The sequence below is a fragment of the Saimiri boliviensis genome, chromosome 7 (genome assembly GCF_048565385.1).
Source record: "Saimiri boliviensis isolate mSaiBol1 chromosome 7, mSaiBol1.pri, whole genome shotgun sequence".
Classification (NCBI taxonomy): domain Eukaryota; kingdom Metazoa; phylum Chordata; class Mammalia; order Primates; family Cebidae; genus Saimiri; species Saimiri boliviensis.
The window spans coordinates 11,634,119-11,648,079 of NC_133455.1; the positions used below are offsets into that span (position 1 = coordinate 11,634,119).

The following is a 13,961-nucleotide window of genomic DNA, read 5'->3' on the forward strand; positions in this document are numbered from 1 at the left end:
TGTATTTTTAGTAGAGACGGGGTTTCACCATGTTGGCCAGGATGGTCTCGATCTCTTGACCTCATGATTCACCCACCTTGGCCTCCCAAAGTGCTGGGATTACAGGCGTGAGCCACCGCGCCTGGCCCTGTTTCTTGAAAATAGCTTTATTGAGGTATAATTCACATACCATGTCATTCACCCATGGGAAGTATACAATTCAGTGCTTTCTAATACAGTCAGAGTTCTGCAGCCATCACCACCATCAACTTTAGGAGATTTTCATCAGCCCAAGAAGACACCCTACACTCCTGAGCTGTCCCCATCCAACTCCCCCACCCCAGCAACCACTCACCTTTTAATTTTCTATGGATTTGCCTATCCCGGACATTTCATATAAATGGCATCATACACTACATGGCCTTTTGTGTCTGGCTTCTTTCACTTAGCATCATGTTTTCGAGGTTCATCCATGCTTTATGTGCATTAGTGCTTCATGCCTTTTTGTGGCCAAATAATATTCCATTGTATGGACACACCTCGCTTTGTTCATCCATTCACCTGTGGATGGACTTGTCTCCACCTTTTGGCTCTTGAATGCAGACTGATGCTATGAACATTGGCGTACACGTGTCAGGAGTTGGCTTACGAGACGCAATGGATTGGCCACCCATCCCGTGGGAGTAGGGAGTCAGGGCTTATGTGGTAATCTAGGAGGAACACCTGTTTGGGAGTTATTTATGCTTTTGAAAGAAACCTTGCCCTCCAGCATACAGCAGGGAAAATGGCCATCCCTCAGAGCCGGTCTTCAGCACCTCAGAAGGCGGACGAAGTCCCCCACCTTGTGCCCAGACAGATGCCTGGGCAGCCTGGCCTTGGGTGTGAGCCTCACGGGACGATGGGGTGGAAACTCAGCGGGTTGGCCTGTCCTCGGCCTTCCTCCTATCAGTCTCCGTTTTAGGGTCTGCCACCAGGCTGGGGCTACTGCCCGTCTGGGAGCAAGTGTGCCAATCTGCTGTCGGTTTCTTTTCTGTTTTCTTTTTTGAGAGAAGGTCTTGCTCTGTCGCCCAGGCTGGAGTGTAGTGGCATGATTTCGGCTCACTGCAGCCTCTGCCTCGTAGGCTCAAGTGATTCTCCTGCCTCAGCCTCCTGCGTAGCCGGGATTACAGGTGCTCACCACCATGCCTGGCTAATTTTTGTATTTTTTTTTTTAAGTAGAGACGGGGTTTCGCCATGTTGGCCAGACTGGTCTCAAACTCTGACCTCAGGTGATCCACCTGCCTCGGCCTCCCAGAGTGCTGGGATTACAGACGTGAGTCACCACGGCCCTATTTTCAATGAGATCAAAATTGCAAGACAGCAGCAGACGGAGATTGGCTCAAAGGGCTCTACCGCCCCTTCCTCCCTCACCTGGGATCCCCTGCCCTCAGCCCCCAGCAGGTGGGATGCCTTGGTCATGGGAGCTGACAGCTGATTCAGGCACTGAGGGTCTTGGACTGGAGTCCCCTCTGCCGTCTACAGTAAGACCCAGCCCCTACCCATAGGCAGCTGCGAGGGTGGAGACTGAAGGCCTGACCTGACATCTTATTACAGTACCTCCTCCCCGGCATCTTCCCCGCCTTCTTCATCAGAAACATAGCAAGCCAGACATCACGCTTTCTCTTCCCTTGTGTAAGGACAGGCTCCCGCCTGGACAGGAGACACAGATTGCTGTTGGGGAAGGACAGCCAGTGACCCACGTGGCATGCCCAGTGGCCTCCCTACGATCGGGGGAGCTGTGTGATGCTGGTGAGGGGATGGGCCCCTCCTTGGGGATTCCCCTCGTACCTGTCACACCATCCACGCTGTCACACCGGCGGCTCTAGCCTGGGCTCTTCAGGGACACAGGGGCTCTCCTCCCCGCAATTCCAGGAAGGAAGGGGCCTCCCCTTCCGTCTGAGGGGTTCCTCCCCCAGTACTGGCTGTGGGAGGGCCGAGGCGGGAGGGTCACTGGAGCGGTTGTCAGCAGCCCTTTCCTGAGGGCCAGCAATGTGCCAGGCCGGGGAAAGGCCCTGATCACCCCCGCCCCTCCCGACACACAAGGAGCTCAACAGCTGGTGACGGAGGACAAGTGTCACAGTCCCTTCCCTGCTAGAGCTCATAACCTAGGTGGGGGTCGAGGTACCTAAAAACCTGGCATGACAGGCACCGTGGGGTTTGTACAGTGATTCTTGGTGTTACATAGTTTTGCAACTGTTGTACAGCTCCTTGCTAATTTTAGCCGATGAGGCTGGTCTTTCATTTACAGAGGGGTTGGCTGCAAAGTCTTCTTTGAAAAATGTATGTAAGCAAAGAAAAGGGGGAGAGGATCTCAAACACTGGGTTATGTAGATCATGTTCCGGGGGTGTGCGATGGCTCACTTGGGCAGGGGGGCCCAGATGTGGGAGCAGCTGGCTCAAGAGCCTCGCTGGCGTTATCTTGGGAGTCTTAATGTTGGTTTTCTGTTCGGTGAGCAGGAAGCAAGGCAGCGAAGACAACCTCCGGGGCACCGACCCGCCCCCCGTGGGGGAGGAGGAAGTGCTCTTGTGAAAGGCAGCCCCTGCGTGGAAAGTTGTGGGGCCCCTGCCCCCGGCTCCCCCGCATGCATGCATCCACCGCAGCTGGAGGAGGCGATGGAGTCCAAGTAGCTGCCTGGACCGCTCGACCTCGCATGCACGCTGCGTCGCCTCTGCGGGGCTGCTACACCCGCGTTTCCATAGCAGCATGTCCTACGGAAACCGAGCACGTGTGTAGAGCCTTGATCGTCATCTCTGGTTATTTGTTTTTTCCTTTGTTGTTTTAAAGGGGACAAAAAAAAAAAAAAAAAAAAAAAAGGACTTGACTCCGTGACGTCGACCTTGGCCACTGGCTGGCTGAACAGGCAGGTGTGAGGAGTTGCAGACCCAAACCCATGTGCATTTTGGGACAGTTGCTTTTTAAAACGTTTTTATGCCAAAAATCCTTCATTGTGATTTTCAGGACTGTGCCAGATAGACCAAGTGTGTGTGTGTGTGTGTGTGTGTGTGTGTGTGTGTGTGTGTTGACAACTGTGGGAAAGTGAGCAGAAAACTCCGACAGTCTGAGGCCGTGGAGGTGGTTGCTGCATTTGAGAGGGAGTAGGCAGTTAGATGTGGCCCCTTGTGCAAACCCAAACCGTGGCGCCTTCCAGAGTTGTGGACTCCAGGAGGCAGAGTGGGGCTGGCCCTCAGTAGCTGCAGGGAGCTCTGATGCAACTTATTTCTAAGAAGGATTTTTAAATTTTTTTTATGGGTAGAATTGTAGTCAGGAAAACAGAAAGGGCTTGAAATTTAGTAAGTGCTTCTAGAAGGGGATTTTCCAAGCCTGGAAGGGTATTTGGCAGCTGTGGAGGGAAAAGTTTCTCCTGAAAGACTGAACGTGTTTTTTCATGACAGCTGCTGAAAGCAGGTTTCTGAGATAGTTAACTGAGCTCTGGTAAATCTCTTTGTCAAATTACAAAAACTTCAGGTGAAATCCTATGCTTCCATGTACATTACAAGGCTTAAGAGTAAACAAAAATATTTTTAAGTCTCTTCACTAGACTGAACTCTAGAGCACAGTAGTTCAGAAATGATTTAGAGCTTCCAGGATCCAGTTCACGGCTCAGGCATGTGATCAGTTAGAGCCGATGAAACCTATGCCTGTCTGTATATATTAGCAGCTTAGCTAGTTCATAACCTGTGTATTCTAGAGACTGCTAAGGTTTTGTTTTCATTTTAAATCCTAGCTGATTGTTGTGGTCAATGAAATTACCCAGTTTCTGGAGGGCCAGTTGGGAAATGCTTTCACTGGACTGACACATAAGTGATCCTCCTGAGGATCTGAGCTTCCCTAGACTCCACACAGTAACCTTGGCACCCTTTTAGAGAAGATGGTTAAAACCTACAGCACTCCTCAGGGTATGAGGAAACCAGGGCTGGGCACGGGAAGTTCCCCTTTGTAGCTCAAAGTCCAGAAAGGCAGGGTTCATCTTTTTGACTTCCAATTAATATTGGGAAGTTTGGTTGAGGTTCCAGTGTGACTCCTTTCAGAGCTGCAGATGGGGGAGGGTGACGTGGAGGAGGAGGAAGGCTGGAAGGACTCCGCCCTGGGAGATTCCCGGCTCTGCTTTCCAGGGCTTGGCAGAATCTGAGCTGGGGAAAGACTGTACCAGGAACTGGGTTTGGAAGACTCCACTTCCCCGTCGTTTTCATCTGATCAGCCCTGGTGTGAGGACTTCTCAGATGAAGGCAAAGCCTGGTACCCCGGCCCAGCCTGTGCATAGAGCCCTGGGCATTCTTGGCTTCCACAGATCCTAACTAAGCTCTTGACTGTAGTTTAGCCAGACTTTTCTTGTTATCTTATAAGCAGTTCCGAATTAGGGAATGCTGGCTTTGAAGAGCAAAGGACAGGTCGTCTGGAGAGGGTCGTCTGGCCTGCTTGCTGGGTCTTTGTCATCCAGCACTTCCTCTTGCACTGCTTCTTCTTTACATTTATGGGGAAAGGACTCAATGGCCCCAGCACTCCTGGCACTAGATGGGGCTTGGCTAGTTTGCAATAAGCACCTTGCAGAGGTTAAAGCCAGCAGGTCCCTAGTCTGAGGCCCAGCCTGCCTGTGGGCTCTGGCCTGGCCTGGTGGCTGGCCCAGGGGGCGGCAGCGCTCAGAGCTTCTGCAGGGCTTCTCTTGTTTACACAGCTGCATCCGACAATGCCATTTCTCCCCACCACGGAAACTTCCATTTAAGATTTCTTCCCAGGAATGCCAGCAGTCAGGCAGCACCCAGCTGTTGGGGCAGTGGGGTGGGAGAGGCCCACATTGATGACTTTTTTTTATATACGAAGAAACACCAAAGAAAGCTGTGGAAAGGACCTGCCCCACCTGAAAAGGATAAGCTAAGACGGCTGTAAACACAAAGCATTTGAGCTACACTCTCTCGGAGCACACTGATTTTTCAAAAGCCAGCTCTGTCGGGAAAGGAGGCACTGTTATGAGCAGCTCTTCCAGTGGGCACAGAGGACGCCCATCATTTCCTCCATTGCTGGCTCATCTGTGGGACCAATTTGGTGTAAGCAACCTGTGGCCTGCACCTGTGGCCGCGAAGGAAGCACAAACCCTCCATCCACTTTCCATTTTCTCGGCTCTTTTCCGCCGTCCCCTTCCATGCTACCAGTTGCCAGTGGCTCCCAGAAAGCCTTATCGAGCCCCTTGTTGACACTTGGGGCTGCAGAGGCCTCTCCCCACTGGTCTGGCCTTTCCCGAGAGGCAGGGCTCTCATCCTCAGCCTTTCTGGAACAAGGAGGAGAACGCCTGTGCAGGTGGATACACAGGCCTGGCCTGTTGCTCTCACTCGTCTTCCAGTGGGGAGCTTCATGTTGCCGAGTGGAAGAATCACGACCTCCACTTGCTTCCAAGGTGCTAGGGAAGTTTCAGGGTATGCTGGTTCCCCGCTCCAGCTGGAGGCCGAGTTTCTGGGGACTGCCTTTTCTACTCTATGATCGATTCAACGCCCGATGCTTCTGTTTCATTCCCGACCCTTTCTACTATGCATTTTCCTTTTATCAGGTGTACAGAGTTAAATACTGTGTATTTATCACTAAAAAGTACATGAACCGAAGAGATAAATAAGCCTTTGGTGTTTTTCCACAGATGTTTAAGCTTCTCTGTAAAGTTGAAATAAATAGCAAAATGGTGCAAAGCCGGGGCCTGTTTGGGATGTTTGTGCTGATTGTGTTTGTGTTGGTGGTTGTGTACTCAGGCTCTCTGCCCTGATGTGTGTATTCCTGCCTCAGGCTGACAGCAAGGTCAGATGCCCAAGGCAAAGCTACTGTATTCAGCAAATCTCGAATTGACAGCAGTCCTAGGACCTCGCTACTCAGTGTGTGGGATAGAAATGCAGCTGCCAGCTCGGCGCGGTGGCTCACGTCTGAAATCCCCACACTTTGGAGGCCGAGGCAGGCAGATCACCTGAGTTCGGGAGTTTGAGACCAGCCTGACCAACATGGAGAAAACCCGTCTCTACTAAAAATACAAAAAATTAGCCAGGCATGGTGGCGCATGCCTGTAATCCCAGCTATTCAGGAGGCTGAGGCAGGAGAACTGCTTGAACCCAGGAGGTGGAGGTTGTGGTGAGCCGAGATCACGCCACTGCACTCCAGCCTGGGCAACAAGAGCAAAACTCCAACTCAAAAAAATAAATATAAAAAAAGAAGTGCAGGAGGCAGCCATGACTGTAGCTCACGCCTGCAATCCCAGCACTTTGGGAGGCCAAGGTGTGTGGATCATGAGGTCAGAAGTTCAAGACCAGACTGACCAACATGGTGAAACCCTGTCTCTACTAAAAAATACAATTAGCTGGGCATGGTGTCTCGTGCCTGTAATCCCAGCTACTTGGGAGGCTGAGGTAGCAGAATTGCTTGAACTGGACCTGGGAGGCGGAGGTTGCAGTGAGCCGAGATCGCGCCACTGCACTCCAGCCTGAGCTACAGAGCAAGACTCCATCTCAAAAAAAAATTTTAATCGAGTGTGGTGGTGCATGCCTGTGGTCCCAGCTACTCGGGAGGCTGAGGTGGGAGGATTGTGTGAGCCCTGGAGGTCAAGGCTGCAGTGAGCTGTGATCATGCCACTGCACATCAGCCTGGGCAACAGAGCAAGACCCTGTCCCAAAGATTAAAGAAATGCAGATGCCCAGGCTTGGCTTAAACCTGCTTCCCAGGTGAGTCATCTGCATGCTGAAGTTTGAGCAGCACTGCTCTCGCAGGCAGGTAACTGCAAGATTCTGGTGGAGGCCAAATAGGTGCGTAGCCCCTGAGCGGTCTCAGTCACGCTGAGCTGTGGCCTGCCATGCCACGTGATGCTTTGCCCCATGAGGTAGGCATTAGCCATGTTTATGATCATCATCTGTGAGGTGAGGCTCTAAAAAGTCAGTGATCCAAGGGTTAGAATTTGCCAGCAAAACCATTCTGGTTTTTTTCTTTTTCTTTTTTGAGACGGTCTTGTTCTGTCACCCAGGCTGGAGTGCGGTGGCAGTCTTGGCTCACTCCAGCCTCCACCTCTCAGGCTTAAGTGATCCATCCATCTTAGCCTCCAAAGTAGCTGAGACCACAGGGGCCTGCTGCCACACCCAGATAGTTTTTTAATTTTTTTTTTTTTTAGACAGAGTCTTGCTCTGTCACCCAGGATGGAGTGCAGTGATGCCATCTCAGCTCACTGCAACCTCTGCCTCTGGGTTCAAGCAATTCTCTGCTTCAGCCTCCTGAGTAGGTGGGATTACAGGTATGTGCCACCACACCCAGCTAATTTTTTGTATTTTTAGTAGAGTTGGGGTTTCACCATGTTAGCTGGGATGGTCTTGATCTCCTGACCTTGTGATCCACCTGCCTCCATCACCCAAAATGCTGGGATTATAGGGGTGAGCCACCGCACCCGGCCAACTTTTAAATTTTTTGGCCTCCCTACATTGGCCAAACTTCTGGCCTCAAGCAGTCCTCCCACCTCAGCCTCCCAAGTAGCTGGAGCTACAGAGGTACACCACCACACTCGGCTAATCTAATTTTTTGTAGAGATAGGGTCTCACCATGTTGACCGGGCTGGTCTTGAATGCCTATGCTTAAGTGATTCACCTTGGCTTCCCAGAGTGCTGGGATTACAGGCAACAAGCATTTTTTTAAAAGGCAGCATGAACCACAGCTTCAATAAAGGGAGTTGGTAAACTTTTTTTTTTTTTCTTCCTAAAGACAAGAAAAGCCCAGCTCGGTAATTTATCCAGCAGAAGCAGAGTATTTCTGAAATAATAGTTCCCCTCGGTACTTGGAAGTGAATTCATCGCAGAGGCGAATGGCAAACTGCTTCCTCTAGGGGGATTCTAAATACCTGATGCCCGAATTCAGCTGATGTGTGGCCAGGCATGGTCGCTCACGCCTGTAAGCCTAGTACTTTAGGAGACCGAGGTGGGAGGATCACAAGGTCAGGGGTTTGAGGTGGAGGTTGCAGTGAACCAAGATCGTGCCACTGCACCCCAGCCTAGGCAACAGAGCAAGACTCTCTCAAACAAACAAACAACAGCAATAAACCAAAACAGCACCAATTCAGTTGGTGTGAAGTTGCAGCTGGAAACAGCTTCATGAATGTTTCAAAACTGTACAGAGCTAGGTGCGCGTGCTGCTGCTTTTAACTGGAAACTTTTGGGAAGCAAACAGGGAGGGGAGAGGAAGCCACTTCCATGCTACCAAAAATTGCATTACCTGTAGCACAGAATTGTAATTTTATGTCAAAATTGAAGCACAGGTAAGATGTCACTAGAGAAAAAGCATCATGTGAACTGTATAAGAAGACAAGCTAATGACAGAAATTACTAGGCTTTAAAAGTAGACAGCCGGGCGCGGTGGCTTATGCCTGTAATCCCAGCACTATGGGAGGCTGAGATGGGAGGACTGCTTGCGCCCAGGAGGTGGAGGCTGCCGTGAGCCATGATCGTGCCACTGCACTCCAGGCTGGGAATAAAAATAAGTAAATAGGCTGGGCATGGCGGCTCACGCCTGTAATCCCAGCACTTTGGGAGGCTGAGGTGGGTGGATCATTTGAGGTGAGGAGTTTGAGACCAGCCTGGCCAACATGGTGAAACCCTGTCTCTACTGAAAATACAAAAATTAGCTGGGTGTGGTGGCGCTCCTGTAGTCCCAGCTGCTTGGGAGGCTGAGGCAGGAGAATCGTTTAAACCCAGGAGGCAGAGGTTACAGTGTAGAGATCATGCCACTGCACTCCAGCCTGGGTGACAGAGTGAGAATCTGCCTCAAAAACAGATATAGTAGAGGGAAATGTGCATAAGCTCCGGAAACAGACTGTTCCATGGACCTTTTTTGAGCACAGTGGGCTGAACAAGTGGATTCACTGGTCGTCGTAAAAGGGTAGGAAGCAAAGGTCTAGCACATGCCGTGAGACAACAGACGGGGATTAAGAAAATCATGTTTTAATGTCTGGTCCTCCACCACGTCCGCACAGCGCTTTCTGAGGAGTAATGCCCGCTCTGCCTCCTGACTGCAGGGAATGTCAGGGGCAGCCTTGTAGCCCAGGCCTGCTGCAGGTCTAGTGTCAGCAACCAGGTGGCCTCCTCTGCCACATAAAGTGCTTGAACAGAGCCGCGGTGCCTCGGAGGACTGGGCCTGTTCTGTAGGAAGCTAGAGGCAAAGCCAGCTCCTGCCCGGAAAGCCATAGCAGTGCCACTGCCTCGGGCCAGCGCTCACCCATAACCCCAGGCTGCAAGAACCACAGAGTTGACCCAGCCAAGAACAGACCCGGGAGCTACTGGGCTGTGTGGGCAAACAGATTCTGCACATGACACACAGGAGCTGTGGGCAACCCTGAGTACTTGTGGAGCGCAGACTTGATCAGATTCCAGAACTTTCTCTGGGGTGATGTGACAGCCATTTCTCCCTCCTCCTCTCTGTTCTTTGACGGGGTAGGCATCACTGGTCCAACTCACTAGCAAGGCCCTGCCAAGAAGGACACGAGTGGATCGAGGTACACCTGGCTCACCCCGCTCCCCGGGACCCCTTGCGGCAGGCGGGGCAGGCGGGAGTTCTCCCGGGACTTCACCCCGAGGGGTTCTCAAGTTGGTCCAAGGCCTGGAACCCACCCTTCCTGTTATGCAAAGTGAATTTAAGTAGCGTGTGCACCAGGCTTTCTCAGGGCATCCATTATCAGAACCAACTTGAGACGTTGCTGGTTGAAATGAGGCTGGGTTGAAAGAGTCAATCCAGTAAAGGGGCCTAGGGATGGAGCAGCTGCTGAGAGTGGCAGGACTGCCCAGACTAACAGGGTGACACTGTGCCAAACCCGCGCCAGCCTCTGCAGAAGGGCCTCCCCAGACGGTCCCATGCCCATGGCTTCTGCACCCCGGAGACAAGAGACCTCTGCCGGCGGGCGCCAGGAGGGGCCTACCTGCTCGTAATCTTCCACATACTTATATTTCTTCTCCCGATAGTACAATCTTTTCTTCATGCAGTAGAGGACTATGATGTCACACAGCACGGTCGCCTGAATTGAGCACAGGGTGAGAGTGAGCGGGAGGCTTACAGCCCCTTTCACTGCGCGTGCCCCTTCCCACGGAGCCTGGAATCTTTGCCGGAATGGAAAGGCACCCCTGTCTCTCAGGAGAAGGCTGGGACCTGAGGGGCGTGGTCTTGGCCACGGGAAGGTAGAAGAGGGCTGGGGGCAGAGGGAAAGAAGTCTAGAAACACGTCGAGGTCCGGGTCCCAGGGCCAGGACCCAGCCCAGGGTCTTACCTCACCGTGAGGGTGAAGGCAGGGCCTAAACCACTCACCATGCCCAGCAGCGCCAGGCCAGAGCCAATGTTGATCATGGTGGGGATGACATCAAATTTCCCTGCCTGCAAAGACAGAGAAAAAGAACAAACGTGTTTCCGCGGGGGCAGGGGGAGGCCCCTTGCCCCTTGGGGGAGTGACAGGGGAGCCAGTGGCGGGAGCTACCTTCCCAAACACGATGATGTCGAAGCGGATGCCATAGGCCTTGATGAGTGTGCGCTGCTCGTTGCCAGCCAGGTCTTTGTAGTACTTGGCAAACCTGAGAGGAAGGAGGATGGATTGGCGGGGACAGCTGGGGCAGGGAGACGGCCAGGGCGGGACCTCTGGCCCCGGGAGAGGACGTTAGCGCAGAGCCGGCGTGGGCGGACGGTCCACTTGGCCGGCTGAACAGATGAGCGGCTCGGGGCCTCTGTCCTGGCTCAGGTGGGCTGTGCAGGAGGATGCAGGGCCCACGGGGTGCAGGGGCACAGGGAGGCCTCCTCCTCCAGCGCCACCATCCCCTACCGCACCTGAACCGTTTGTTCTCAACAACCCACCTGCTCCCTCAAGGGACCCTGGTGTCTAACATCTAGCAGTAAGAATGTGGCAGCAGCACTGCAGGAAGGGACTGGGCCAGCCCCCAAACACAGCACCAGTGCAGAATCCAGAAACACTGGTTCTGTGCACGCGGTCTTCAAGAACAACAACAAAAAGAACCACTGATCTGTCAAACAGATAAACAGATGAACAAAACGTAATCTGGCAACACAACAGAATATGATTTGCCTATAAAGAGATGAGATACTGACACAGGCCACGACACGGATGAACCTGGAAAGCATCCGGCTGAGGGGAAGGAGCCAGGCACAGAAGGACACGCAGGGCATGATTCTCTTTATATGAAATGCCCAGAAGAGGCACATCCTCAGGGACAGGAAGTAGATTGCTGTTGCCGGGGGCCAGGGGATGACAGGGTGCAGAGGCTCTTCTTGAGACGACGGAAATGTTCTAAAATGGACTGTGGTGAAGGTTGCACTTATCTGTGAATATGGTGAAAACTGTGAATTCTATACTTTGAATGGGTGAACGGTATGACATGTGAATTGCATCTCATTAAGACCGTTTAAAAACACGTGGCAGGGTGTGATGGCTCATGCCTGTAATTCCAGCACTTTGGGAGGCCGAGGTAGGTGGATCACTTGAGGTCAGGAGTTTGAGATCACCCTGGCAAACATAGTGAAACCCCATCTCTACTAAAAATTAAAAAATTAGCTGGGCGTGGTGGCGTGTGCCTGTAATCCCAGCTACTCAGGAGGCTGAGGCAGGCAGAATTACTTGAACCCTGGAGGTGGAGGTTGCAGTGAGCTGAGATCGCACCACTGCACTCCAGCCTGGGCGACAGAGCAACACACTGCCTTTAAAAAAACAAAACAAAACAAATGGGCGCAGGGGTGACAGAAGGTGTTCTCTTTCCGGGTCCAAAGGGGGTGTAGTTTTAAGGGCAAGAACTTCTCAGCGCCATGCCCCACTCCCATCTCTCTCCATCTGGGAGATTTAACAGTTTATGCTTAAATTTCAGGGGCACGGGAAGAAACTAAGAGTCAATCACTCCAGCAGAAGTTCTAAGGAACTCCTTTCATTGCCCTGGGGTCTTAGAGAAGGTGGGGGTTCCTCCCAGGTTAAAAGTCCCCTTCTTCCACATCCCTTTGGACTCCATGCTTGGCTCCCCTTCCACGAACATGCCCTTCATGGAAGCCATCTTTTTCTCTCCTGGATTTTCCCTCTGGAGTCCCATTCCACACTCTTTCATGGAAGCCTGTCTTTCCCTCCTAAACTCCATCTCTCTCTATTCCCTTCCACTCGGTGTGGAAGCTGCTTTCCTCTCCTGGATTCCATCTTTCTGGATTCTCTCACTCAGTGTGAGAGGAGATTTCCTTCTCTGGTTTTCCCTCTCGGGGAACCCTCCTCACTCAGGGTGAGAGCAGCTTTTCTTTCTCTCACTCCGGGTGAGAGTTAGCTGGTTCTCGCTCCCCTTTTTCTCTCTCTGCTCTAAATAAATCACTTTCTACAAACACTTTTGTGCCTGGCATTTACTGTGCATTTACTTGGTCTCCTCCCCTCTCATTCTTGAGAGGGCAGGAAACCAAGAACCTGGAGAAACGTCCTCTCAGGGGAGCTGAGGGCACCCTGAACCCCTGAACTCCAACATTACATGGCTCGTGCCTGTAATCCCAGCACTTTGGGAGGCCGAGTGGACGAATCACTAGGTCAGGTGTTCAAGACCATCCTGGCCAACATGGTGAAACCCTGTCTCTACTAAAAATTAGCCGGGCGTGGTGGCACTCGAGCCACTGCACTCCGGCCTGGGCGACAGAGCAAGACACTGCCTTAAAAAACAACAACAACAACAACAATAAAATACACACACACACACACACACACAGCGCGTGCAAGTGCGTGCACACAGGGATGGATGGTTGGCGGAGGACCATCAAGACATACCATCTGCTGCCGCATGTTCTCTGGGTATCCACCAGGAGCCCAGGCCCGCACCCTAGGCCCATGCTGTATCTGGCCCACAACTTCCATGTCATGGGTCGGGGAGGCTCAGGCAGGGCCTGATGCTGGCCGAGGCTGGGGGATAGGTGTCCTGAGGTCTCTCTGTTCTAGGGCTCTGACCCAAGTTTGAGGATTCCACAAGAAGTGTGTGACAGTAGAGATGGAACACAAATCTAACTGCTAGAAAAAAAAAATTCAAACATCTGCCTTACTCAGTGAGCCGGATGGTGCAAAAGGACAGCAGACCCCACAATTTCAGAAGTCTTGGGATCCCGTACAGATTGGATTCCATACGTCACCACTAGAGGGAGATAAATGCAGCCCAAAAGCACGGCTGAATGCCTGGGATGGTCCCTGAGGGGGCATTTTTTTTTTTTTTTTTTTTTCCTGAGCCGGAGACTTGCTCTGTCACCCAAGCTGGAGCGCAGCAGTGGTGTGATCTTGGCTCACTGCAACCTCCACCTCCAGGGCTCAAGCAATTCTCCTGCCTCCACTTCCCAAGTAGCTGGGATTACAGGCATGCACCACCATGCCCGGCTAATTTTTTTAATTTTTAGTAGAGATAAGAAGGTTTCTCCATGTTGGCCAGGCTGCTCTGGAACTCCCAACCTCAGGTGATCCACCTGCCTTGGCCTCCCAAAGTGCTGGGATTACAGGCGTGAGCTACTGTACCCGACTTAAGTTTTGTATTTTTTTTTTAATAGAGATGGGATTTCGCCATGTTGTCCAGGCTGGTCTTGAACTCCTGACCTCAAGTGATCTGCCCGCTTTGGCCTCCCAAAGTGCTAGGATTACAGGCGTGAGTCACTGCGCCCGGTCTGGAGAGCCTCTTTTTAAGGAGTGTGAAAAATACAACAAAGCATACGTGAAAACGTACCTGGCTACAGCTTCTGCTGCCTTGAGGAAGTGGCAATAAGGCCCTGTCATGAGATCATCAGCTGTAGCAGGTTGAACAGTGTGTCCCTCAAATTCACATCCACCTGAAGCCTGGGAGTGTGACCTTGTTTGGAAATAGGGTATCTGAAGATGTGATTTGTTAAGTTGAGGCCACACTAGATAGAGTGGGCCCTAAATCCAATGACTGACGTCCTTACAAGAAGAGAAGACA

General features: G+C 52.0%; 2 protein-coding genes across 11 annotated transcripts in view; one reads left to right on the forward strand and one right to left on the reverse strand.

Moving 5' to 3' along the window:
* The window catches only part of CAMKK2 (calcium/calmodulin dependent protein kinase kinase 2), a 61,698-nt gene extending 56,007 nt beyond the window's left edge, over positions 1–5,691 (forward strand). For 4 of the 9 annotated variants that reach the window (XM_039472348.2, XM_039472346.2, XM_039472349.2 and 1 more), the window contains one exon: positions 2,476–5,691. In XM_039472348.2, coding sequence (XP_039328282.1) covers positions 2,476–2,646 — 171 coding nt within the window. In that variant the 3' untranslated portion in view covers positions 2,647–5,691. The other 5 variants (XM_074402149.1, XM_074402147.1, XM_074402148.1 and 2 more) reach the window with 3 other exon arrangements.
* P2RX4 (purinergic receptor P2X 4) overlaps positions 2,774–13,961 on the reverse strand; it is a 31,624-nt gene continuing 20,436 nt past the window's right edge. For both annotated transcript variants that reach the window (XM_039472360.2, XM_074402151.1), the window contains 4 exons: positions 10,481–10,574; positions 10,315–10,380; positions 9,933–10,028; positions 2,774–9,484 (listed from right to left, as the gene is read on the reverse strand). In XM_039472360.2, the coding sequence (XP_039328294.2) occupies positions 9,458–9,484; positions 9,933–10,028; positions 10,315–10,380; positions 10,481–10,574 (283 nt within the window). In that variant the 3' untranslated portion in view covers positions 2,774–9,457. The remainder of the gene's footprint in view (positions 9,485–9,932; positions 10,029–10,314; positions 10,381–10,480; positions 10,575–13,961) is intronic.